Genomic DNA, 26,856 nt, shown 5'->3' with positions numbered 1-26,856 from the left:
CCCCAAAACTGATATTCCATCTCTAAATTTTCTTTCAGAACCTGGCATTTGGCCTGTTGCTCCCTGCCAATTGGGCTTCACTACTATTTGCTTTTCCATTATTGGTTGGCAGGGATGACTTGTCCTTTCAAGTGTCATGAGGCTCAGAAGCAATTCTGGCACTATCTAGCTGGGTAAAGATGGCTTTGCTGAGATCCCCTTCCCTGACTCACTAGTTGTCTTCACTTCTTCATTGGTTCATTGGCTTCTTTTCAGCACACCTTTCTTCCTAGGCCCTATTCCAAATTCAAAAGATGCCAGTCGTGGGCTTCACTAAGCCTTTTCATCTTTAAGTATGCCTTTCTTGAAATGGAAAATGGAATAGGTACCCTGAAAATCAGCATGCTAAATAAAATGATTTATGAAATATTCTCCATCTTTTCCCATGTTCTTGCCAAACAGCTTTTGTTTCACTTATTGCTCTTTTTTTAATATTTTATTTATTTATTTATTTATTTATTTGAGAGAAAGTGTGCATGATGATCTGGATGAGGGACAGAGGCAGAGGAAAAGAGAGAATCTCAAGCAGATTCCCCACTAAGTGCAGAGCCCAGTGTGGGGCTCAATCTCACGACCCTGAGTTCTAGCCTCTAGAACTAGATTTACAAAGGGGAAAAATATGATTGGCAGTGGACTTCTCATTTACAAAATTTTGATTTTAGAAATAAGGATATGTTTACCAGTAATCTATGGTTATATGGTAAAATACTTCTTACGATACCCTGTGCTAGGTGTTTTATATACATAAATTTATTTACTACTCCAGAAATGATAGAGAGTATTCAATAACCCTTCTCCAGCACTGAGAGAAGATATGGCTACACAGTTCCCAGGGCCATGGATGCTCATGATATAAGGTGATAATTATTATTTTAAATATTCTGCTATAAATTATGGCACATATATGCTTTTCCAAAAAGTAAACAATGTTTAGGCTACCTGGAATTAAGTCTGCTGAAAAATTTGCACTAATGCAAAAAGACAAGCCCTGTTTCCAAGAGGGCTCAATAGTCTAGAATTAACGTGGACTTAAAAAGTTCTGAATATATGCCGATTAAAGCAATAAGGAGTGCCTGCATGGCTCAGTCAGTTAAGGGTCTGACTCTTGTTTTCTGCTCAGGTCATGACTGTCTTTTTGCTTTAGTGCAAATTTTTCAGCAGACTTAATTCCAGGTAGCCTAAACATTGTTTACTTTTTGGAAAAGCATAATATGTGCCATAATTTATAGGAGAATATTTAAAATAATAATTATCACCTTATTATATCATGAGCATCCATGGCCCTGGGAACTGTGAAGTCGTATCTTCTCTCAGTGCTGGAGAAGGGTTATTGAATACTCTCTATCTTTTCTGGAGTAGTAAATAAATTTATGTATATAAAACACCTAGCACAGGGTATCGTAAGAAGTATTTTACCATATAACCATAGATTACTGGTAAACATATCCTTATTTCTAAAATCAAATTTTGTAAATGAGAAGTCCCCTGCCAATCATATTTTTCCACTTTGTAAATCTAGTTCTAGAAGCTTGCCTAGAGTTTTTGTTGTTTGCTTACTTTTGTTTTAATTAAAGTTCGAGGATTTTACTTCTATGTATTCCTTAGATGTAGGTCTTTTTCTTTTCAATCCAGGATGGAGTTAGGTGAGCCTTTATCATCCGCAGACTATGAAAACTTACTTCTATTATTTATTTGTTTGTTTTTGTCCTTCTTCGTGGTGTGTTTTCTCCTTGTGGAATCCCTGTTATTAACATACTAGCTTTCCTGTATCTATCCTCCATTTCTTTTTCCTTCATGATCTTTATCTATTCATGTACTTTTCTTGGCATTTAATCTTTCTGGACCCAAATCCTGATTTCAATCACCCTCTCCTTAATGTAATGTACTGAATTATTATTTTGGTTAGTGTTGTCCTAGGAAAGATAGTGTGGCAAGATTTAGTTATGCAATGTTTATTTGGAAGGAGATGTCTGGAAACCCTCGTAGAGGAGTGAGGAAGTAAAATAAGGAAATGAAAGAAACCTGTATAGTGTGCATTCTCAAACAAGTTCAACCTGTGAGCTTATCCCACTGTGGTACTCTGAGAAAGGAGAACATGCGAATTACCTTATCTAAGGATAAAGCAAGTTGGAGTATTCATAAGCCAACTCTCCCAGTCACTTGTTGAGAGCTGCTCCTAAAGCGGGTTAATGCCCTGCCATTTCCTCCCTGCTAAATACATAAGTGGGGCTATCCCTCCTGTCCAGAGCAAGCCCTCTGGCAAAAAGATAAATGCCGATGCAGGAAGATAGCAGGAGGATATGGGCAGAGTATCAACAGCATCTGTTACTATTTGTTTCAGTGGGTGTTGGGGAAATATAATTAAAGCAAAATCTTCTCCCAGCCCAGAAATCCTTTCCACAAAAGTAGTAAAGAAAGTACTTTTGTTATTGAATAAGCATTAAACCAGACTGTGATGGACATCACAGGCAATCCACTGAGAGTTTGCAAAGATAGAAAGAAATCTCACTCTTTTATATATACAGGTAGATACAACCCATTACATACTTGTTCTCAACATAAACAATAACTCCTTCTCAAGTAAGAACTCTTGAGAGTACCATTTGTCATAGAGTTCATCCTAACTTTACCCGGTTGTTTTGGTGATTAGTGTTAGCTAGTTGGCTTCATCCCAGGGAAAAACAAACTTATTACATCTTTATGATGGGAGGTAGTTTTGTACCTCGGAGCAAGGCACCCACCGAATTTAGGCTTCTAAGTCCCACAGAGACTGGGAGACAGTGGTGTAATCTATCATAATGCTTACGTTTCAAAGAAATGGCTTCCAGGTCCTTGAGAAATAAATTTCTAGGGAATAAAGTTAACAATAGGCCTATCTAGTCTTCAGAAGGATTTATGTCCATTTCAAAGAGAGGAGGACTTAAAATTACAAGTTTTCTAAAGTAAGTGTTGTGAGAAAAAGAAGGGAAAGAAATCTCTTATTTTCAACGGGGAGAAGTAAGCCTCTTAAAAGCCTTTTATTTTTCATTTGTATTTGTTCTTACCTTAGAAGTCACATCTTTTAAAACCATAAAATTTTTGTGTCTGCATTTTGTCTCCTTCACTGCTTCCTACAATGTGTTTATTCAAGTGTTCATCTTTCTTTTCCTACAAGTCAATTGGCATGTGTTCAAATGGCATATGTTGAGATATTCTGCCTGATTTTCTTGTCTATGGCTGTGAGTATTGTATGCTATTTTTATTTGTCAGCTTAGATATGGTTGTTGAAATCAATTAGTTCTGACATTCTGTAGGTAGTGAGTGGAAGACACAGGGATTCCCACCCCAGTGGACCTCTGATCCCTGGTTGTCTTGATTTCTCCCAGCCTCAAAGGCAAGGCAGGCCCAACTTACTTTTTGATTTCTTAGCTCCTGAGGTCAGAGAGAACCATGACACTCCCATGTCCTTCCCCCACAAAGTGTACAGATCTCCCAGGACAGACTCTTCCCAGGATCCACTCCCTCTCTCTGTGTCTCCCCACCAGGCTCCAACCCTGTTCTCCAAGTGCTTTCACAACCCCTTCACAGTTCCCTCTACTGAACCTGAATGGAGCCCATTTACATCCAACTGGATTTGGAAAAGAAGAGGCTAGAGAAGCATATTTAGATAATTGTGTTCCCAAATTGGGAACACAAATGTTTGTGAGGATCTCAATTACTAAGCAAGTGACTTTTATTTTTTTATTTTTATTTTTTTAAAAGAATTTATTTATTTATTTGACAGAGAGAGACACAGCGAGAGAGGGAATACAAGCAGGGGGAGTGGGAGAGGGAGAAGCAGGCTTCCCGCCGAGCAGGGAGCCCCATGCCGAAGGCAGATGCTTAACGATTGAGCCCCTAGCAAGTGACTTTTAAATAAAACAAGGAGATACAAGTCTTTCATATGTTAATTCAGAAGGAAGACTTGTAGCCTTATGGGCTCCATTTGGTCAAGATTGATGGCTTTCTTTTCCTTGAATAGTGAAAGAGCCCTCTTATGGTATCTAGACACCCCACTCACTATTTCAAACACACCTTCATAGTTTGAGAAGTTACACCATTCTTGAAGTAAGATAGAATGTATGATTTGATTGTCCTGAATTGAGGTTCATGCCCTCTAGTAAACCCTGAACTACCAAACTCAAGCATAAGGAATATTCGGGCACTACCACTTCTATGCTTTTAAAATCCTGACCTACTTTAGAAAATATCATCCTTAGTTCCACTATTTCTGGTACTTCACCCTTCATGAAAGTAGGTAGTGTTAGAATGGGTGTGCAGGGAAAAGAGTCCTTCCCCATAGCTGACCATCTGGAAGATGGAGAGCTACAACCTGGAAGACTTCTTGCCACTTTCAATTCAAAGGGGCAGGAATTTGCAAGTGAAGACGACAAAAACCTGAGATGCTCTTCAGGATCAAGCCGTTGCTTCTCTACCATGTACTTATGTGCATCCATTTGTATAAAAACCCTTTGTGTGGACAAATTTTGGACAACTAATTTGTACTGGCATAAAAGAATTTCCACATATGTGTATTTAAAAATGCTTTTAAATTGACAATTCAGACAAATCCCATTCAGGCCAAGGTATAAATAATAAATGTGTATTTATTTGAACTTCTTGATGGAGAAAGCTGTGCAGACAATAGACTTATTTATTTCTAAAGAAGATTTATGTTGAAAGAAAGTTCCCTGGGGCATTAAGAAGAAAAAGCCTGCAAAAAGCACTCTAGTAAATTATAACTCTGAGGATAAAATATGACAAAAATAATTGTTAAAGTAAAAGCCACAGTATAAAACTTGCATGTACTCTATATCATATGTTTTCAACATTTTTTTTTTTAATTCCTGTCACTGAAAGAACTACTCCTGGGAGAATAATTGGGATTTTTGAATATGTTAAGTCTTTCAATTTATATCGAATTTTGAATATTGTTTTGAATTCTGGATATTTAGCATAATGATATTTAGTGATAGTTATATTTGATTAGTGCTTACTATGTTATTACTATTTTCATTTTACAAGGAGGAATTCAAAAGCTGAAATAGTAAGGTCACTTGCCCACGTTTTACACCATTAATTGGAAGAGCTGGGATTTTAACCCTGGCATGAACAGAACCTGGTCTGTTACCTATCATGATATGTGGTCTTTCAGTGGTATATGGTCCATGTGACATACTGTAGACAATAAATTTGTCATTCATTTGAAAGTTAAAATTCAAGGAAGTACATGGGATGATGTTAATTTTTCTTATCTTTCTAAGAGACTTGAGCTCTTTGGCCTGGAGTAATTTTCAAATATATATTCTCTTAAAGTTATACATTTAAATTAACTTAGTAAGTAAACCAGCATTCAACTGGTGTACTCTTGCTTACATCGAAGCAACAGTTAATTTGAAACTTCTATAATTATATTCTTTCAAGTGAATTTAATATTCATAAAAAACATCCATTAACATAAGTACGCTTTAGAGTCAGGCTGGCTAAATTCAAATCTCTTATTCACTGAATAATTGCAACCAAGTTACTTAGCTCCTCTGAGAAAAAACTTTTAACTTTTTCTGAGTGTTTATAATGTGCCAGACACTGCAGTTGGGATTTATGTCCATTACCTCATTTCATCTTTACATGAGAGACCTAGAGTTTCCTTATTTTGTGGATGAAGAAACCAAATCTCAAAAAAATTTAGTACCTTTCTTCTATACTAGATAATAAGTATCAGAGCTGTTAATTCAAATTTAGGTCTTTCTGACTCCAACATCTTTTTTTTTTTTCCACTTTTCATTACCCTCAGCTGCTTCCAATACCTACGTAAGGGTTCTGTGAAATTAAATGACAGAATGTGCATAAAATACACAGTAGCAGCCTCATTGTAGGTGCTCAAAGAGTAACATGAATAGTTTCCATCTTTAATTTTGAATTTTCCTGGTAAAGTATCTTAGAAGATACTGTACTTGGAAAGTGGCATTTTCTACTACAAAGTCCTCAGTAGCACGATGAGGATAACTGTGAAGGGAAGTCACATGGTGAATCATGAAATGTTAAAGCTATGAGAAAGCTTAGATATCATATCTAACGTTGTCTATTGTTTTTTGTTTAGTGAGCTTGTGGAACAATATCCTCTTCCCCAAATTTTTATACATAAACAGGTCTAAATTGAGTTGATATGGTTGAATAGGATGGGAAAGAATCCTCATTTTGCATCAAGGTGGTCCATAAGACACACCTTTCCGGACTCAGTGCTCCATAAAGCACAATTTGAAAATGACCTCTTTAGTAACTTTCTCTTTTTTTGTATATGAAGAAGGCCACAACAGCAAAATATCTGCTAAAATTAGCAGTTAGTGGAGGAGCCATGGCTAGAAGAGACATTACACTTGGCACCTCCTATGTCCTGGTCGAATGCACTTTCCTGGACTTAGTGCTACATAAAAGTGTTTACAGAAAAGCAGTGGTTTGGGGACAGCTGGGTGGCTCTGTTGGTTAAGCATCTGACGCTTGATTTCCACTCAGGTCATGATCTCAGGGTCGTGAGATCAACCCCTGACTTGGACTCATGCGCTGGGCATGGATCCTGCTTAAGATTCTTTCTCTCGCTCTCTCTCTCCCTCTCTATCTCTCTCTCTCCTCCTCTCTCTAAAAAAAAAAGAAAAGAGAAAGAAAGAAGAAAGAAAGAAAGAAAGAAAGAAAGAAAGAAAGAAAGAAAGAAAGAAAGAAAGAAAAAGAAAAAAAGAAAAGCAGTGGTTGATAGGTTCATAGGATTTTTGAAATATTTGTTCCTATACATAGAAAATAATACAAAAAAATCATTTCGGTCTCTAAGATGGTAGCAGTTGTTGATAAAATATTACTGTAAAGTTTTGTATCATTGGAATCTTCTTTCTGGACTCTAAAGGTTGCTAAGCAACCTACTCTTTTCTGGGAGCAAAGAGTAAGCACTGTACTTATACAGCTATTGAGTCTCCTAAAATCGGAATAGTCTGCCAATCTCTGACTGCCTCAGTCGGAAGAGCATGTGACTCTTTATCTCGAGGTTGTGGGTTCGAGCCCCATGTTGGGTGTAAAGATTACCAACTGCCAATCCCATTTTATAATAAGGTAACAGCCCATAGGAGAGTCTAGAGAGGAGGGGCTATTGTAAAAAATTTGCTTATTCTAACTTGTTTATGAGTAACACCACAATACTCTTTTGAGTTATAAGCTTCTATTTACTTACACAGACTATGTGCTTGTAATAACAGAAAAAATACTTGATGTGGTGTAAACTGCAACTGCATAATTATTTGCTTACAAAATAAAATATCATTGAATATACATATATAAGATTATACATTGTTATTCATTTAATCAGAGACATACTAAATATAATATAATTTGGAAATATTTTTCCTAAGCTAAAAATTCAGTTTAGTAAATATAGATCACTCCATTCCAAGGTCTCAGGACAATAAATGTTTAAGCATTTAAAGAAAACCTTAGCATGGGCTGTAAAGATATGGTTTGATGATAGAAGAAAAATGCAGCATGATTTTTACCCTTAGGTAAGTAATTCAACAAGAATTTATTGAGTATCTTCCTCATGTTCTATCAGATACACTTATATATGAAGAATAATTTGGGAGATGAGAAAATGATGAAACAGATGTGTATAAAGATAAATTATGAAATAGAATGAAGATGCTGTGTAATTGATCTAGGAACAAAATATTGTGCAAAAATCATAATTGAGTTAATGTAACTACAGAAGCAATTTTTGAAACAGTAAAATCTCTCTTAACCTACATGTTTTTGGTCTGAAAGTTATTTGGTAATTTTTAAAAAATTGGAAGGGGAATTATAAAATATAATAAAATACAATAACAACAACAAATACATACAACAGGTATAAACAAGTTTGGGAACAATACCACTGACTCGTGGTTTATGAAGATTAGGCCATAGGAGCTTGAACATCGGATTATCATGGACATTAGCTTAACTATTTTATGGGGAAATAAATATTTGGCAAATTTGGTGAGTCAGTTAAGTGGTTAAGAGTAAAGACTACTTTTCCTGTAATTAAATATTTAAGAGAAGACAACATAACATACATATAAGATCACATATATACATCTAGAGGAATACATAGGTGTTTAGAAAATGATGGTTGGGACATCAACTCAGTTACTCAGGTGTTCTCTCTGCTGGTAATAGAATGACTTTCGGGAGATACTGGAGGGAAAAATAACCCAAAATCTGGAGTAGCACAAAGGAGGAATACATGGTTTGCATCATATTGTGAACAGTTTAGAACATATTAAAAAAAAATTGCCCAAAGCAGGTGAACACTCTTCTTAATTTAACTAAATGGAAACATTTTCTTTCATTAGAGTCTCACTTTAAAGAGCACTGTATTTGCATGTATGTGTGTGTGAGAGAGACGGACAGACAGAGACAGAGACAGATTCCAAAGGGTCATTACAAGTAGCAAATGATTTTCACCACTGTAACTTCTAAAGATAATAGGGTCAATTAATTGGTATACCCTTTATTTCACTGAGCTCCAAAATAAGCTGGACTTGTAAGCTTGGGAATCAGCACTCAATAACTAAATTACTCTGTCTAATAGAGGTGAAAATAATTTGAAATTTCCTAGGAAATTCCACGTGGGAGGAAAGAGTAATACAAACATTAGAGACAGAAAATAAATAAAATTAAAATTGTGTAATGAAGCAGGGAAGGGCTTGTGACAAGAGAATGAGGATTTTTTTAGTTATCTATAATGAGATTATCAATGTGACCTCTTTGCTTTGTGCCCCTCTGATATTTTAAATGAAGTCTGTGTCACCCATTAATGATTTTAAGAGTGGATATTTTAGGGTATTTTAAGACATTTTGAATTTTACATTACAACTGACCATTGGCAAATCCAGGGAGGAAAAGTCTGGACGCAGGACCACAACACAAAGGGACATCTAATCCCGTGTCCTATTTTGGGGAATTTGTCTTGGGTCATCTGAACTAAGATGAAATACCCAATTGTAAACTGACTTAAGTCCTTACTCCAGAATAGAATGAGGGTACAGAGGGTCCTAACCACCCTGCCCCTGCTGTTGGACAAACCGTGCAGGAAAATAGAGAATGACCCTTCATGGGGTACATTTGTTTTAGTAATACAGCATGAGTATCGATGAGAAATTGTGCAAACTAATCTGAACTTCATCTTAAAAACTTTGAATGAATGGCTTGTTTGGAACGGGTGGTTACAAACAGAGGGTCAGGCATAAACAACGTGACGTGAGATCACTAGCATTTTTAGGTAAGTCCTTCATAAAGTAGGAGACGAGTCGTGAGAACCTTGGAAATAATAGTTTCACCAAGCACTGATGAGCATACAGCTACCAAGGAATCAGAACCTTTTGGGAGAGGGTAGAAGAAATTCATAGCAAATGTGCTTAGTGCATAAGGACCTGTTATCTGTTGTAGGATACCTTGGACAGCACAGTGCTACACGGGACTGAATACCAGGAAATTGCTGAGAGACCACTGGCCGTGATATTCCAGAAACTAGACAGACACATCCATGGGGAAATCTGGAAGGAGAAAATGTTTATTTACATTTGACATACCTATCTATACCAGTACCTACCCATAGTGACTAAGAACTTGACCTGGTATGAGATTACCTGGATTCTAAACCAACTCCATGATTTATAGTCTGTGTAATCCTGGACAAGTTTCTCCCTGTGTCCCAGTCCCCTCCTCAGTAAAATGAAGGAAATAACATTATGTAGAGTTAAGTATAGTTGTACATACAAAATTAGCCTATGAAAAGTACTTTGCATACCCATGACCTAAGAAGCAATATTAAAATTACTATTTCAGTTCCATTACTATTACTGTAAAAAGATACTTGAAAAAGATACACTGAAAATGCTAATAGTATGTCTTGAATTTTGTGGCTGTTGATATTTTTAAAAATATTTGTACTTTGGGGATTTTTTTCAAGTTTTCTTCAATGAACATGCTATTTTGAATTAAGAGGAAACTTTTCTAATTGTCAAATTATTTCCAAGTCATAAGCATTCTTCTGTGGAAGATAAAATACAAATGATAATTCCTAAGAGAAAGTTTTCTTAAAAATCCTTTAATAATTAAACACATGAATCCAATTCAAATTAGACTCTATTTCCTGCTATGCTATTCTCTATAAAATAACTGGTAAAAAACCGTTATGTTTTACTTATATTTTACCTTAGGGTACAACACGGGAATAGAATGTTTGGGGATATGTAAACTAGATTTGATATTTGTAATGACTTTGTTTTGAATTTCTCATGTTTAGCAACTAATAATTGCACTTGAAATAATTAGCCCATGATTCCTTTGTAATAGCCGAACACCACAAATCGTGTTCTGAAGGTCAATGGTTAAAGTAAATATCCTCAATGGAATAAATGTACCTTTTTCATGGAAGATTAAATAACATCAACTGAATGTGCAGTCTTTTAAACAGAATTCTAAATCATGTCAAGCTGATTCACCTTCTAGTGTGTCCATCTTACATTTTTTTGATTTAGTCCCTGTGCCCTTTTTGTGCTTTCATTAGGTGGAGACCCAGTCTTCTGTACTGGCAACTTTGGACCAATTCATGTCAATTTATACCCAGGGTTTTTCTCTAACATTTCTAATTTCTTTTTTTTTTAATGTTTTATTTTATTTATTTTTTTAAGATTATTTATTTATTTATTTGACAGAGAGAGAGAACACAAGCAGGGGGAGTGGCAGAGGGAGAAGGAGAAGCAGGATCCCCACGGAGCAGGGAGCCCGATGCGGGGCTCGATCCCAGGACCCTGGGATCATGACCTGAGCCGAAGGCAGACGCTTAACCATCCAAGCCACCCAGAAGCCCCTAACATTTTTAATTTCTTAATCTTTTTCTTTATTCTTCTTGCTATTATGTCCTCCATTCTATCTAGTATAACCTGCCACGGTACTATGATCTTTGTTGTAAAACGTGCAGAAGATAATTGGGCAGAAACACGAAAACACTACTTACTGCCCCATTCATAATCAGCTTATCAAATAATGAATTTACTGCAAAGATAAACTTTTTTTTTTCAAAATACATTTGGAACTCTTGTTTAAGAAATGCCTCATAAGATTGTATTAAATTACTATAAATGTACTTACTGGTTTCTGGACACCGGTGCCGTTTAGGATGGCTGTGATGTCTGCCCATATTCAAATGAAACTTGGAGCTTTATGTTACAAATCCAACTGGGGGCGTAGTATTGTTTTTGAAAATAAAATTTGGACGTTCTGGCAGACAATGGCTAGCTGATCACCAAAATTAGATTTAATAAATAAGTATTATTTTAACTAACCCTGAATGAGGACTGGTTGCAGAGACAGCCTGTTGTCTGTCATCCAGTATCCATTCTCCCTTTTTTGCTGTCATAAATGAAACCCTCACATTGAGTCTCATGGCTGCTCAGTGTGAAACCACATTTATAGCTCCCATTGCATCCACAGCCACCATGTGACTACGCTTGTGCCAAAGAGATGTGAGCAGAGATGATATACGTAACCTCTGGTGTATGTCCTTGAAATAAGCTTTGTGCTGTCTACAGTTTCTTTCCCTTGCCCTGGGAGTGGAATTTAGAAGTGATGATAGACAGCCTCCTTCATCAACACACATGAGAACCACATCCTCAGGGCCGCTGGAGTTAAGAGAGGAGAAACCAGGATCGCTGGATAAGAGTGCAGAGAAGAACCATCTGCTCCTCTAGCTACTTCCAGCTTGGACTTTCACTTCAGAAAGAAAGAACTCTTCTTCACGTTTGAGTCACATTTATTTTGGTCTTTGTTGAAATAACCCGGCATTATTTTAAAATACTACTTGAGAACATAAGAAATAATGTATTTATTACTATAATAAATTTGTGTAGCATTTTTAGAATACAAAATGTTCTTCACTTTTCTCCAAATTCACAAAATCCTGGGACCTCACTATTATTATCTAAGTTTCACAGGAAGAAATGAAGGCCTGGGAATTTTGCTCTGTCAAAATTTACCCCAATATGTGAGTTCAAATATAACACACCTTTGAACATACGAAGTTTAGTTTTGAGAATAACCTGTAGTAGCTCACGAGAGGTTCTGCTGTGTTAACTTTTCTCCTTTAAAGTCTTTATCGCTGCTAACACCTACTTTACTGGGTCCTGGCTGGAATCCTGACTAACGCTTGACCTTCAGGAAGTTGCTTAATAACCAAAGACCTCAGTCTCCTCTTCTGCTTATATAAAGGATGATGGGGGAAGGGAGAGGCAAATGTGTCTTTAAATAGCAAGCTGCATTTTTTTCATGAACATCAGCCTAGTGGCCCAACTGCAGAGTACCTGGTCCGGTTAATTTTATCTGAAAACCTTTAAAATGAGTATTATAATTCATATTTGAACGCCATACCTCATAGCATGCAGACACTATAAAATTTGTCTAGCAATGGGCGCCTGGGTGGCTTCAGTTGGTTAAGCGACTGCCTTCAGCTCAGGTCATGATCCTGGAGTCCCGGGATCGAGTCCCGCATCGGGCTCCCTGCTCAGCAGGGAGTCTGCTTCTCCCTCTGACCCTCCCCCCTCTCATGCTCTCTCTATCTCATTCTCTCTCTCAAATAAATAAATAAAATCTTTAAAAAAAAAATTTGTCTAGCAAGTAGCCCTTGATAACCAGTGGGAAATCAGCTCAGGAAGCATGGAGACTCCTCTGATTTAACCACCTGATCACATCGGTGCAAATGAAGCTGACCCCAGAGATAGGGAGCAGCTTGCCTCGCAGCAGAACCCCAAGAGGAAAGAAATGTTTACTACACCCTGTGAGTGCATAGTTGTTGAGGCAGGTGCTGCTTCTCCCTAAACTGAGAAATGGGCACTAAGAAAACCCTTTTAAGTTAAAAACTCCTGGGTAGAGATGGAAAGTATGCTTAGGGACATGGAGAGTGGATTACCAGGCTGAAAGGTATGGCTGTTAGAGAGATTTGAGTAGATGGGGGAGGGACAGAAGAGCAGTCACACCTTCCCATCTTTTTCACGGATCCTTCATGTATTGAAATGATGGACATTTCTATCAGATAAGCACACTAACATGGGTCACATATTTAATTTATAAGAAATCAATAGCAAATTTGCTTTTATTTATCCAGATAAGGTCTATTCATGTTGCTTTTCTAATCAATCCCCAAATAAAACTAAATTACTTTGTCGTTTAATGTTTATCCTTTGAAATTTAGTGAAACAACTACTAGTTTACTGGGGAAGGGAGTCAGGAAGAGTAAAACATTAATTAATATTATCTATGTTACTATTTTCACCAAATTTTGCTTCCATGAAAACCCTAGACAAATGCAAGTCTGGTTGCAAAATGAACTGGGTTTGTATCCCGACTTTGCTGGAGCTACTTGAGGTCTTTAAACTCAGTTCCCTAATCTGAGTTGTGAATAATGGGCAAGGTTATTGTGAGATTAGAGCTGATAGACGTCAACTACCTGGCATTCATTAGCAAAGTATATAGGTCGTGTACTGATTTGCTCTGCACCTGCACTGAATTAATCAGGCCGCAATAATTGCTTGGGTACAGTACTATGAAAAATCTGATCTAACAATAATGTGTTGTTGTTGGTTAAGCTGAGGAAATATAGCTCATACAGAATCAATGCCAACATAATGCTTAACCGCAACCCCTTTAATATACTCCTGTTGACCAAAATGAGGCAGCAAATGACAGAGAAGATGCAGGTATGAAGCTAGATGACAATCTGGGCCAATGGGCGCATAGGCTGGAAGATAAGCCTTGGTTTTGCCTACTTTAATGGAGAACAAGTAACCTTTTCACTGCGTCTCAAAAAACAGCTAGAAAATTCTTGTTTTCTTTTTTTTAAGATTTTATTTATTTATTTGAGAGAGAGCGTGCGGACATGAGCGGGGGGCGGGGGCGGACAGAGAGACAGAGAGAGAGTGAGAGAAACAGACTCCCTGCTGAGCAGGGAGCCCGACGTGGGACTCGATCCCAGGACCCTGGGATCATGACCTGAGCCGAAGGCAGATGCTTAACGGACTGAACCACCCAGGTGCCCCGAAATTTCTTGTTTTCTTAAAGAACAGTGATAATCTTTAGTTAATTATCTGCAAAATATTACTCGTCAGATGCAAAAACAATCCTTTTCTTCCTCAATATAGTAGTGTACACTAAAACTTAACGGCATTTCTGTAACTTCTTTTCAGGGGGTTAGCATTTTCATTTAGCTGATTAAAATCCATTGTAGATAATAATTATGCCAGCTTTTTAAAAAATCATTCAAACACTCAAAGATGATTTTAAAATCTTTAAATGGCTTGTACCAGATTTTTATTTCTCAAAGGGTTTATACTTATGGAAAATTTGCTTAGATTATGCCCTTTTGTCATATCCTCAGTAAATGTTAAATCAATGCAAAATGGGTGGATGTGTATTTCTAAAAATAACCTCTTTCACAGGAAGAAGAATTAAGGAAGAGTGGGGAAGCCAAATATGCCCACTTGAGTGATGAACTTCATGTATTAATTGAAGTGTTTGCTCCACCTGGGGAAGCTTATTCACGAATGAGTCATGCATTGGAAGAGATTAAAAAATTCCTGGTTCCCGTAAGTGTCTTTCATTTTTCACAAAGATGTTTCTCATACCTTTTCTTTTTCAAGTGTGCCTTTGGTCTTCACTGACTTTTTAGACGGAGAGTCATATTGCAAACTAATCATTTGTGTAGTTGATAAGAAGGTAAAATAAAATAGAATACAACAAACGCTTAGCACGGGACCTGGCATGTTGCTGCATAACCAAGGTTTGACAGTGTCCTCCGTACATCACCAGGTCACAGTCATGAAGAATAAGACAATTAGCACATAAACACAAATATATAATTGAAGTTGCATGCTTTTCTCTTGTGTCTTAATCACTTGGTAGTTGACATGTTTTCTTGGCAATTTTTAATTAATGGAAAAAGCATTTGCAGGTACAATGGCAGGGGAAAGAGATTAGATATGTAATATATGCAACAAGACAATGATGTTACTTGAAAATATCAAATGTACTGTTACGTGACATTATGCCAGATGCTGGCTCATTATAAAACATAATGTAAAATAATCAATATTAATAGAGCCAGACATTTGTTGACATCAAAAAAAATTGGAAAAATAAACTCATTGCACTCTATGAGAGCAACAGAGAGTGTTCATTAAGTAAGGCAGCAAACTCAGGGTTGCATATTGGATAGAATTCTCTACCAATTTTCTAAGAAATAGGGGAAGGTTAAATGAATGAAACTTTTATAAAGGTTGACAATTTAGCATTCTAGGAAGAGGTCTTGGCATTGGGGCTTAGAGCAGGGAATAAGATGATTGGAAGAGAATGCTGAGTAAAGTTTTCTGGAGTGCCTGGGCAGAAGTCTTTGGCAGAGGAGAAAGAGAGTAGCTAAGATTAATCTGTTCAATGAAGAAACACTGTAGGGCGCCTGGGTGGCTCAGTCCTTAAGCGTCTGCCTTCGGCTTAGGTCATGATCCCAGGGTCCTGGGGCGCCTGGGTGGCTCAGTTGGTTAAGTGACTGCCTTCGGCTCAGGTCATGATCCTGGAGTCCCTGGATCGAGTCCCGCATCGGGCTCCCTGCTCAGCAGGGAGTCTGCTCCCTCTGACCCTCCCCCCTCTCATGTGCTCTCTCTCATTCTCTCTCTCTCAAATAAATAAATAAAATCTTTAAAAAAAAAAAAAAAAAAGAATGATCCCAGGGTCCTGGGATCGAGTCCCACATCGGGCTCCCTGCTCAGCAAGAAGCCTGCTTCTCCCTCTCCCATTCCCCCTGCTTGTGTTCCTGCTCTCGCTATCTCTCTCTCTCTCAAATAAATAAATAAAATCTTTAAAAAAAAAAAAAGAAAGAAACACTGTAGATTTCTAAAGTAAGCAATAAACTCAGAGGAAATGATGGGTAAGATTCATTGACTGGCAGTGATTTTGAGAATGGGAAAAGAAAAAAAAAAACAGAATTTTGAAATGTAAAAGCATCAAAATCCAAACACATAATGTATTTATATGCCCAGTTTAAAAATTTCTGTCAAGACAAGGTTATAGAATAATCCCATATTACTCTGGCTATTCCCTAACTTTATATGCACGCAGAATTTCTGCACAATTTATTACCTGGTGCTTATCAGAACACCTTCCTAAACAGATCCAATATTTCATAAGCACAAGGTTGTTATCTTCTCTCTTCCTTTGGCGTCCAAACTAAATGCCTAGTGCTGTTGGGTAAGGAGTTTTACTATACTTAGCTCAGATCAGACCTCTAGTGACATAAGTGGTATAGAAAAAGGCTAGGACCACCTACATTACTAACTCATTTCATGCCTGTAGACAAATAATTTAAATTCTCAGAGCTTCAGCTTCTTCATCTTTAAAAAAATAATTATAACTGACTGACCTCTATCACAGTTATTGTGAATGTTAAATAGGGTAATGTATATGAAAGGACATAGAAAATTATCACGCACCATTTAAAGGGATGCTTTTAATCTATTTTATTGTTGTGGTAGATAGAATCTTGGAATGACTTTCTGAGGTTAAATATGTAAGACGAAACACTATTTCATTGCTACATATATATTGGATCTAAGTTGTGGGCTAGGTTAACCCTATTTTATTATAAATGCCGGTAATACATCTTGCCTACTTCTAGACCTTGTGATACGTGTAATAATTTCATTTATAACTTCTCCACTGAAATATAGACTCCATGAGGGCAGGGTTAGCAGTGTCTCTCTTGTATTCCCATCATTTAGCATCGTGCATGGCACAATAATTATTTGTTTGAGGGTCTGACTGATGGGATAGCTGATTAATAGGCACCAGGAGTGATGCAGAGACATAAAATAGCTATTTGGGTCAAGTTGGAGGAATAGTACCCCACAATTAAGATGCTTTATATATACACATCCAGATGAGGAACGAAAATCTCACATTGGTCAATATGACCTGCTCCTGCCTATCTCGGATTTTCTCCCTGCCTGACCGACTGCTCACTCTTTGCACTCCAGACATGCTGGCTTCTGTTCATCCCGCACGCCAGGCTCTCCAGGCTCACGCCTCACTAAGGGCCTTTGAAGATTCTTCTCCAAAATACTGACACAATTGTCATTCAGGTCTCAGCTCATTTTAGCAATGCAGGAAATTTTTCCCTGACCACACGGTCTAAAGTAACCTCCCTGCATTTGTACAATCCTATTATATTTTGTTCACAATATCACTAGCCCCTTAATTAACCCTGCAATTTATTGTCTTATCATGCTTTAGCCCTCTTCACTTACTTAATTTTCCTCATAGCTTTTATAACCTGTTCTATATATACACACATACGTATATATATTACTTATTTGTTTATTGTTGGTTTTCCTGCTAAAATATAAATGTCATGAGGGTGGGATTATTGTCTAGTTTTACTGCTTTATTCCCCTGTTTTGAACTCTGCCAGACACATGGGAACACTTAATATTTTTTGTATGGGTGAATAAATGATTGAATGAATAAGCTTTTGGTTTGGGGTTTTTTTTTTAAGATTTTTTTAAAGATTTATTTATTTTGGTGAGAAAGAGAGCATGCCAGTGCGGGGAGGGCTGGGGGAAAAGGGGAAAGAGAGAAGCAGACTCTCCACTGAACATGGAGCCCAAGGCAGGGCTCAATCTCACAACTCTGAGATCACGACCTGAGCCAGAATCAAGAGTTAGACACTCAACCGACTGAACTGCCCAGATGCCCCTGAATAAGCTTTTTAAAAAATAAATAGGGGAGCCTGGGTGGCGCAGTCAGTTAAGCCTCTGACTCTTGGTTTCATCTCAGGTTGTGATCTCAGGGTTGTGAGATCAAGCCCTACACTGGGCTCAGTGTGGAGTCTGCTTAAGATTCTCTCTCCCTCTCCCCCTCCCCAGCCACCCACACCAGCCCCCCATCTCATGCTCACACTCTCTCTCAATAAATAAGTAAATAGATTTTATTTAGTTAAATAAATAACTATTCTGATAGCTCTCAATGTTGTATTAGTAAATTTTACAATCGGTGGAAGTCCTACTTGATAAATTTTTCCCATCTGCCTTGTTTGCCTCAGCACCAAGAAAAGGATGGCAATTGTCTACTTCATCTTTCACTAGAACCACAGGGGGGCAAATATGAACTGCCAGTTCTTTTTTTATTATAAAAAAATTACTTGCTGATCCAGGTTTATTTTGACATTCAATATTAAAGTCTATAGAAATGCTAATGTATCAGGACATTAAAATTGACAAATAAAATAGGTGAAGAATTATAGCCAGTAAGAGGCATGTTAGAACCACATAGAAAGCTAATGTAGAATAGGACTACCATCTAATTCCTCTATGAAATGGAGTGTCTTTCCGTAGAGTTTTTACCTTCCTTGCCCTTCTTTTATGTTATCCAGCATTTATCCAATGTGCCCTATGTCCAGAGGTTGTAGTTGTTCAAGACTGCTGACTTCGGAACATACAACTTGTCATGAAATGTCTGAATGTGGTAAGCTGTTCGAAAACAACACAGTTTTAGTACTTTAAATGAATTGTTAAGGGAAAAACCATTATTATTACCTTGGGAAAAAATTTCTAACTTGCTGGTCTCCCTCCAGTTACCACAGTCTTATCAAAACAAGTAGAGTGGCACGTCAATAAAATATCATAAATTGAATTCTCCTAATTTTAAATCTCTAATACTTTGAGCAGATACTCTATTAAAGTTTTCACTTATTGCTAATTTGGCGTACAAATACAGATTAAGCATATTAAATCATTTGAAAAATAGTGACAAAAAGGATATAAAATCCTAATCTATGTTTCAGTAATGCTAATGCCTTTCTCTTTCCTTTGTGGTGTATAAAGCGGTAAACAAATGTTGTCATTATTATCATTATATTTTATCATACTCCTTTCTCTTATAGCTCAGGCACTAGGACTGTCACATATAGTTGTGCAGATTACCCCTTACACAAGGCTAGGGGATAACATTTACATTGTAGTTTGTGAATGAGACTTCCCTGGGATCCCTGACTACAACTTCCCCTTTTCCAACTTTAAAATAATGGCACTGTATTTCATTTTCCTACTGGTTAACTCTCACCTTCAATTAAGTTGAGTTAGTAAGTTTTACTAATGCTTAATAATTAGCTCATGATTGAACATAATACATTGTCTCATAATTAGAATTTATGAGGGTTTAGCAAAATTCTGCTCATTGAATGTGAGTTTATTCATTCTTTCATAGAAAAGATGAAAGGATGGTTCTCCACACAACCAGGAAATTAGGTCTAGGTCACAGATAACAAACAAATAGATGACTTTGTTACCGGCTCAACAGTTAGTTGTTGACAGAATTAAGAGATCACAGTGCTCATTTCTACCAAGCCCTGGCATGGCCCCAGAATCTCAGCACAGTATGCTACACAACACTAGAATATTATCAGAGTTGACAGAATTTGAAAAGTATTTGTCATAACTAGGATAAGTCTCTAATGATCATTGCTAGAGGTTTTATCACTTAAAGAAAAGGTATTATATAGATATACATATATATGTAATATTCAACATAGAATACAGTATATTGTACATTAGCAAGAGAATACAATATATTAACACAATTCAACACAGAAAAAAATGCATCATTCCAGGTTATTTCTTTCCTACATCAGATTGGATGTATGTCTTGGTGACAGTGGTGATTCTTGAAATGGGGCAATTAGGGCATATTATATCATTTCAGGTTTGAGATTAGAAAACTGTGTAGGAAACCTCTCAGGAGTGTGACTATGGAAGAAAAGTAAATGCTTTTCCTCTTTAGAGTAAAAGCAAAGAGAGGACATTCTTGCCTTCTCTTCTTCAAAGACTGTAATCCTAGCTCTGAAATGGGAAAATGACACTGATCGTTATTAGCAATCATACAGAGAAGTAGATATAAGGAAAATAGAAAAGAAAAGCAGAGTATTTTCATTCTAGGAGATAGAAGACATAGACTTTCATGCACTAATAAAATTTTTATAAAGCTTTGAAAGATTATAAATATAAGAATGTATCCCTGAAATTCATGCTATAATTTAATAAAAAGTGAAAATTTGGTCAGAGTGTTTTATGCAAGAGAATATGTAGGGAAAACAATGTATTAAATAAAAACCCACCAACAAGCAAAAATAATGATAATTTGCAAGACCTATGTACAAGGTGGGAAATGGCAGATACATATTGGCTGGCTGATGGCAGGAGTGTAGCATGCATAGCAACAACATCCTACAGGCAAGGTAATGATCAGCAACAGAATAAAAAAAATAAAGTTCAATGCAGAGAGGGACCGGAACCCATAACCTGGATATCATTCCCACACTGCTGGGGTTGTTGTTAAAATGTTGCAAGAGCTTCCTCAGATAGGGTTGCTGGAGTGGTGGGGGGTGGGAGGGATGGGATGGCTGGGTGATAGACATTGGGGAGAGTATGTGCTATGGTGAGCGCTGTGAATTGTGTAACTGTTGAATCACAGACCTGTACCTCTGAAACAAATAATACATTATATGTTAAAAAAAAAAAGTAGGAAGGGAAAAATGAAGGGGGGCAAATCGGAGGGGGAGACAAACTGAGGGTTCTAGAGGGGAGGGGGTGGGGGGATGGGTTAGCCTGGTGATGGGTATTAAAGAGCGCATGTACTGAATGAAGCACTGGGTGTTATACACAAACAATGAATCATGGAACACTACATCAAAAACTAATGATGTAATGTACAGTGATTAACATAATAAAATTTAAAAAAAAAGTTTCCTCAGATTGCTCTCTTCAAAACAATTGATTCTCTTTTCTTTTTCATAATTAACCATATTCTAATGGTGTGGTAACTAATAGCACTAAGCACAAAGCCACATGTATTTATGTAATTATTACTTGCTCAGAAATACTTCCTGTATTGCTATAGTACTAAGATAATATTCTGATTGTATTTGGAGACATTTATAACCAACTAACATTGAGTATTTCTTCTTATCTGATAAGTCGTAATAGATAATACAGACCTATGACTTAGGAAATAATTAAAATTATTACTTATTCTTAGAACAGAGCTAATAATGATTACTATTATATAATTAATTAGAATAACATTATTATAATAACAAGATATAATTAATTAGAATACCACTGTAATAATATAATTTATTATTATTATTGTTGTTGAGATGCAAGGCCACTTTAGTATTGCTAATTGACTGGCATAACCCAGAAAGCAGATAAAAAGAAAAGTGGATAACTATTTGAGTTTGATTTTCTACAAACCTTAACGCAAGTATCTTCTTACTCCTCACAGTACAAATAATCAAATGTTCACTTTATGAATCTAGAGTCAGGATGTGATAATCTCTTTTCTATCTTAAGAAACAATTTATCACTAATGATTTCTGGTCTCATTTGATGTCAAGGATCTGAATTCTCCAAGGCCACTCTTTTCAGGAGTTTTTATTGCTTTTTAGTTGCCCAGCATCATTCTCCTGTTTCTTTCACCATCTTTTTTTTTTTCTAATTATGTTATGTTAATCACCATACATTACATCATTAGTTTTTGATGTAGTCTTTCACCATCTTGATTTCAACTTGATAATTTACTTCTTCCCCATTAACTGGCATTAAATCTCAATAACTACTTTTGCAATTCCAATAGTAGTCGTTAACATGAAGGCTTAGCAACATTCCTAAGGTTATCTGTATTATTAAAGATCTGTAGTTCCTAAGGATACAGGATCTGATCGTCAAGGCAATAATCTTCACCTCTTGGGGCACCTGGCTGGTTCCGTTAGTAGAGTGTGCAGTTCTTGATCTTAGTGTTGTGGTTTCAAGTTCCATGTTGGGTGTAGAGATTACTTAAAAAATAAAAATATCTTTAAAAAAATCTTCACTTCTTAACTTCTTCTGATTGTAGTATAAGGGAATTTGTAGAGGATCAAATAGAAATTTTATATTGTATTCAGAACATTTACTGAATGCTAATCCTGCACTTGTACACAGGTACATAACAAACATATGCCAACACTGACCTGAAAATACTCTTATAGTTGGAAGCAACTTAAAAAGACTTATGATTATTGAAGAATAAAATGAATCACGGCAGAAAAGTAGCTCAATAATCAGAATCTGTTAAATAAATGTATAATTTTTAACTGAGTCAATAATTTAAGCAAGTAGTATCAGTGGTCTAAATAATGCAAGGCAAAAGATTTGTTTAAATTCAATTCAACAAATATTTCTGAACATCAAATATATGCTACGCATGATTCTAGGAATTTGTGTTACATCAGTCACTGCCCGTGTAGAATTTAATAACCAGAAAACTATCTTCAAGATTTAAAAGATAAATATTATGGAGACATATTTAAGAGAGAATGGGAAATGGGAGACCAGATTAGATAATAAGGACAATATGGACAATAGTAATGATGGACCGGGCAATGTTGATCAAACAGAAAGTGTTAATTCTAGAGTCAAGAAAAATCAGAATTGTTTCCTAGGAGGGGTTCAAGATGGCAATATAGGAAGATCCTGAGCTCACATCCTCTTGTGGACACAACAAATTTACCACCACATATGGAGTAATTTCCTCAGAAAAAAATCTGAAACTTGGATGACTGAAGCCTTCACAGCAAAGAATAAAAGGACAGTGTCAAAATGCACTGTCAAAATGGATAGGAGTGGCAGAGGCAATCCTCAACAAAATATTAGCAAACAATGGTCTTCCCAGGAACACCACCCTCCCCACATAGGCACAGCAATCTACAGTTAGGAGAGATCTCAAAAATGCAGATCTTTTCCCTGAGAAGTGAGAGGTCTATGCTCCACATCAGGTACCCCAACCCTAGATTCTGATTAGGACAGATGAGCCCCCAAGAAGCCTGGCTTTGGAAACCAACAGGGATTATGTCGAAGAAAACCACAGAACTTTAGGAAATGGGAGAACACACTCTTAAAGGGCTCGCACATAGACTAACTCATCCCATGACTCAGCATAAAAACACCAGTTGGATAAGCAATTGGACCATGTGTGAAGGAGACCCACTTACTATTTTGGGGTGTCTGCTGGAGAAGCAGGAACTTGTTGGGACTTTCTCTGGGACAGAGACACTAGCATATGCCATTTTTGTGATCTCATTCTGACTTGCTAATACTGGCGCTGGCAGGCACTATTTTGGAATTTTCCTCTAGCCTGTTAGTGCTAGGAGACATGGTTCTTTGAAAAGATAAACAAAATTGACAGACTTTTAGTTAGACTCACTAAGTCACTAAGAAAAATAGAGAGGACTCAAGCAAATAAAATCAGAAGTGAAGGAGGAAAGTTACAACTCATATCACATAAATACAAAGGATTATAAGAAACTATTACAATTATATGCCAACAAATCAGATAAGAGATGAATAAATTCCTAGAAACACACAATCTTCCAAGACTGAATCATGAAGAAATAAAAAATTTGAGTAGGCCAATTTCTAGTAAGGAGATTGAATCGGTGATCAAAACTTCTCAACAAACAAAAGTCCAAGATCAGACAGTTGCACCAGTGAATTCTACCTCACAGTTGAAGAAGATTTAATACTTATCCTTCTCAAATTCTTCCAAAAAAATTGAAGAGGAAAGAATGCCTCAAAACCCATTTTATAAGGTCAGCATTACTTTGATACCAAAACTAGACAAGGGCACAGCAAAAAAAAGAAAATTGCAGGCCAATTTCAGCAATACTTTAAAAGGATCATACACCATGATCAAATGGGATTTATTCTAGGGATGCAAGGATGGTTCGACATCTGTAAATCAATCAGCATAATACACCACATTAACAACAACAACAAAAAGGATAAAAGTCATATGACAATCTCAATAGTTGCAGAAAGAACATTTACAAAATCTAACATCCATTTAAGGTAAAAACTCTTAACAAAGTGGGCATAGAGGCAAAGTATCTAAATATAAGCCATATATGACAAACCCACAGGTAACATCATACTAAATGGTGAAAAACTGAAAGATTTTCTCTAAGATCAGGAACAAGACAAGGTTACCCACTCTTGCCACTTTTATTCAACATAGTTTTGGAAGCTGTAGCCACAGGAATAAGACAAGAAAGTGAAATAAAAGCCATCCAAAACAAAGGAAAGGTAAAACTTACTATTTGCAAATGACATGGTGCTATATATAGAATACCCTAAAGTCTTCACCAAAAAAAAAAAGGTGTTAGAACTAATAAGTGAATTCAGTAAAATTGTAGCATACAAAATCAATATACAGAAATCTGTGGCAGCGCTATACACTAGTAAAAAACTATCAGAAATAGAAATTAAGAAAGCAATCCCACTGACAGTTGCATTATAAAGAATAAATACCTAGGAATAAATTTAACCAAGGAGGTAAAGACCTATACTGAAAACTGTAAGATACAGATGAAATAAAATGAAGATGCAGTAAATGGAAAGATATTCTGTGCTCACGGATTGGAAGAATTAATATTGTTAAAATGTCCATACTACCTAAAGCAATCCACAAATTCAGTGCAATCCCTGTCAAAATTCCAATTGCATTTTTCACAGAAGTAGAAGGAAGAATTCTAAAATCTGTATGGAACCAAAGAAGATTCCAATACCCAAAGCAGTCTTGAGAAAGAAGAACAAAGGTAGAGGAATCACACACTCCTTGATATTACAAAAGGTGTCGTAATCCCTAGACTACAAAGTTATAGTAATCAAAGCAGTAAGGTATTGGCATAAAAACAGATCCGTGGAATAGAATTAAGAGCCCTGAAGAAAACCCACAAATATACGGACAATTAATTTACAACAAAGGAGCCAAGAACATCCAATGGTGAAAGAATAATCTCTTCAACAAATGGTGCTGGGAAAACTGGACAGTTGCATGCAGAAGAATGAAACTAGGTCACTGTCTTACACCATATGCAAAATTAACTCAAAATGGATTAAAGACTTGCATATAAGACCTGCAGACCTAAAATTCCAGAAGAAAAAATAGATGATAAGCTTCTTGACATCAGTCTAAGCAATGTGGATCTGACTCCAAAGGCAAGGCAAACAGATATAAAAGTAAATGAATGGCACTACTTCAAACTAAAAAAACTTATGCACAGAAAAGGAAACCATCATCAAAATAAAAAGGCAACCTACTAAATATTTGCAAATCATACATCTGATAGGGAACTAATCTCCAAATTATAAAAGGAACTCATATAACTAACAACAACAAAAACCCAAACAACCCTGTTAAAAAACGGACAGATTATCTGAACAGACATTTTTCTGAAGACACACTGATGGCCAGCTGGTGCATTAAAAGATGTCCAACAGGGGCGCTTGGGTGGCTCAGTCAGTTAAGTGGCTGCCTTCGGCTCAGGTCATGATCCCAGGGTCCTGGGATCGAGCCCCGCATTGGGTTCCCTGCTCAGCGGGGAGCCTGCTTCTCCCTCTCCCACTCCCCCTGCTTGTGTTCCCTCTCTCACTGTCTCTCTCTCTCTGTCAAATAAATAAATAAAATCTTAAAAAAATAAAATAAAATAAAAGATGTCCAACATCACTAATTCTTAGGAAAATTCAAATCAAAACCATAATGAGATATAACCTCACACCTGTTAAAATGACTATTATCAAACAGACAAGAAATAAGTGTTGGAGAGGATGTGGAGAACAGCGAACTCTTATACACTGTTAGTAGGAATGTAAATTGGTTCAACCCCTATGGAAAACAGTATAGAGATGTCTCAAAATATTAAGAATAGATCTACCATATGATCCAGTTATTCCACTTCTGAGTGTTTATCTAAAGAATATGAAAATACGAATTGAAAAGATATATGCACCCCTATGTTTATTGCAGCATTATTTACAATAGCCAAGGCATGAAAACAACTTAAGTATTCATCTATGGATGAATGGCTAAAGAGAATGTGTTATATGTATATATAATGGAATATTATTCAGCCATAAAGAAGAATAAAATCTTGCCTTTTGCAACAACATAGATGGACCTAAAGGGTATAACACTAAGTGAAGTCATTCAGATGGAAAAAGACAAATACCATATGATTTCATTCATGTGTGAAATCTAGAAAACAAAACAAATGAACAAATAAAATAATGCGAAAACTCACAGATAGAACAGATTGATTGTTACTAGAGTGGAAGGATGTTGTCAGGTGGGCAAAATGTGTGAAAGGAGGGGTCAGTTGTATGGTGATGGATGATAATTACACCTTTGGTGATGATCACTTTGTAGTATATACAGATGTCAAATTACAATGTTGTACACCTGAAACCCACATGTTATATGCCAATTTTATATCAATTTAAAAAAAAGAAAGGAAAAGAAAATCAACTGCTGACAAAGAACACCACCATACAGACAAGAGTCAATTTTTCAGTGAGACAGAGAATGTTCAAAAGAGAGAGTTAGGACAGAGGACCGAGGTAAGGGGGCTGTGGAGAAAGAGAAAGAGAGAGTGTTTTGATTAGTTTCTTGAAGGTGTTGGTGACCCACAGTTAAAGGGTCTATTTCATAATGAATATCTTTTTAAAAATACAAGAAAAATGTAGGGAATAGCATATTCTAAAACTTATTATTTTGCAAAATTATGTATTCCTGAAATGTATCTTCAGCTTCTGTTCTAGCAATTAGTTTTTACTTTTCAAATAGCTTATTTTGCCGCTACATAAGATACAA

The 26,856-nt window shown here is 36.5% G+C and overlaps 1 protein-coding gene across 1 annotated transcript in view; it reads left to right on the top strand.

Moving 5' to 3' along the window:
- KHDRBS2 (KH RNA binding domain containing, signal transduction associated 2) overlaps positions 1 to 26,856 on the top strand; it is a 525,516-nt gene that overhangs the window by 260,236 nt on the left and 238,424 nt on the right. Inside the window, exon 4 of the mRNA XM_081828467.1 lies at positions 14,568 to 14,714. Within this exon, the coding sequence (XP_081684593.1) occupies positions 14,568 to 14,714 (147 nt within the window). The remainder of the gene's footprint in view (positions 1 to 14,567; positions 14,715 to 26,856) is intronic.

This window comes from Leptonychotes weddellii, chromosome 8, assembly GCF_054177405.1.
Source record: "Leptonychotes weddellii isolate Sample4059 chromosome 8, ASM5417740v2, whole genome shotgun sequence".
Taxonomy (NCBI): domain Eukaryota; kingdom Metazoa; phylum Chordata; class Mammalia; order Carnivora; family Phocidae; genus Leptonychotes; species Leptonychotes weddellii.
This window is presented reverse-complemented; position numbering and strand designations above follow the sequence as displayed.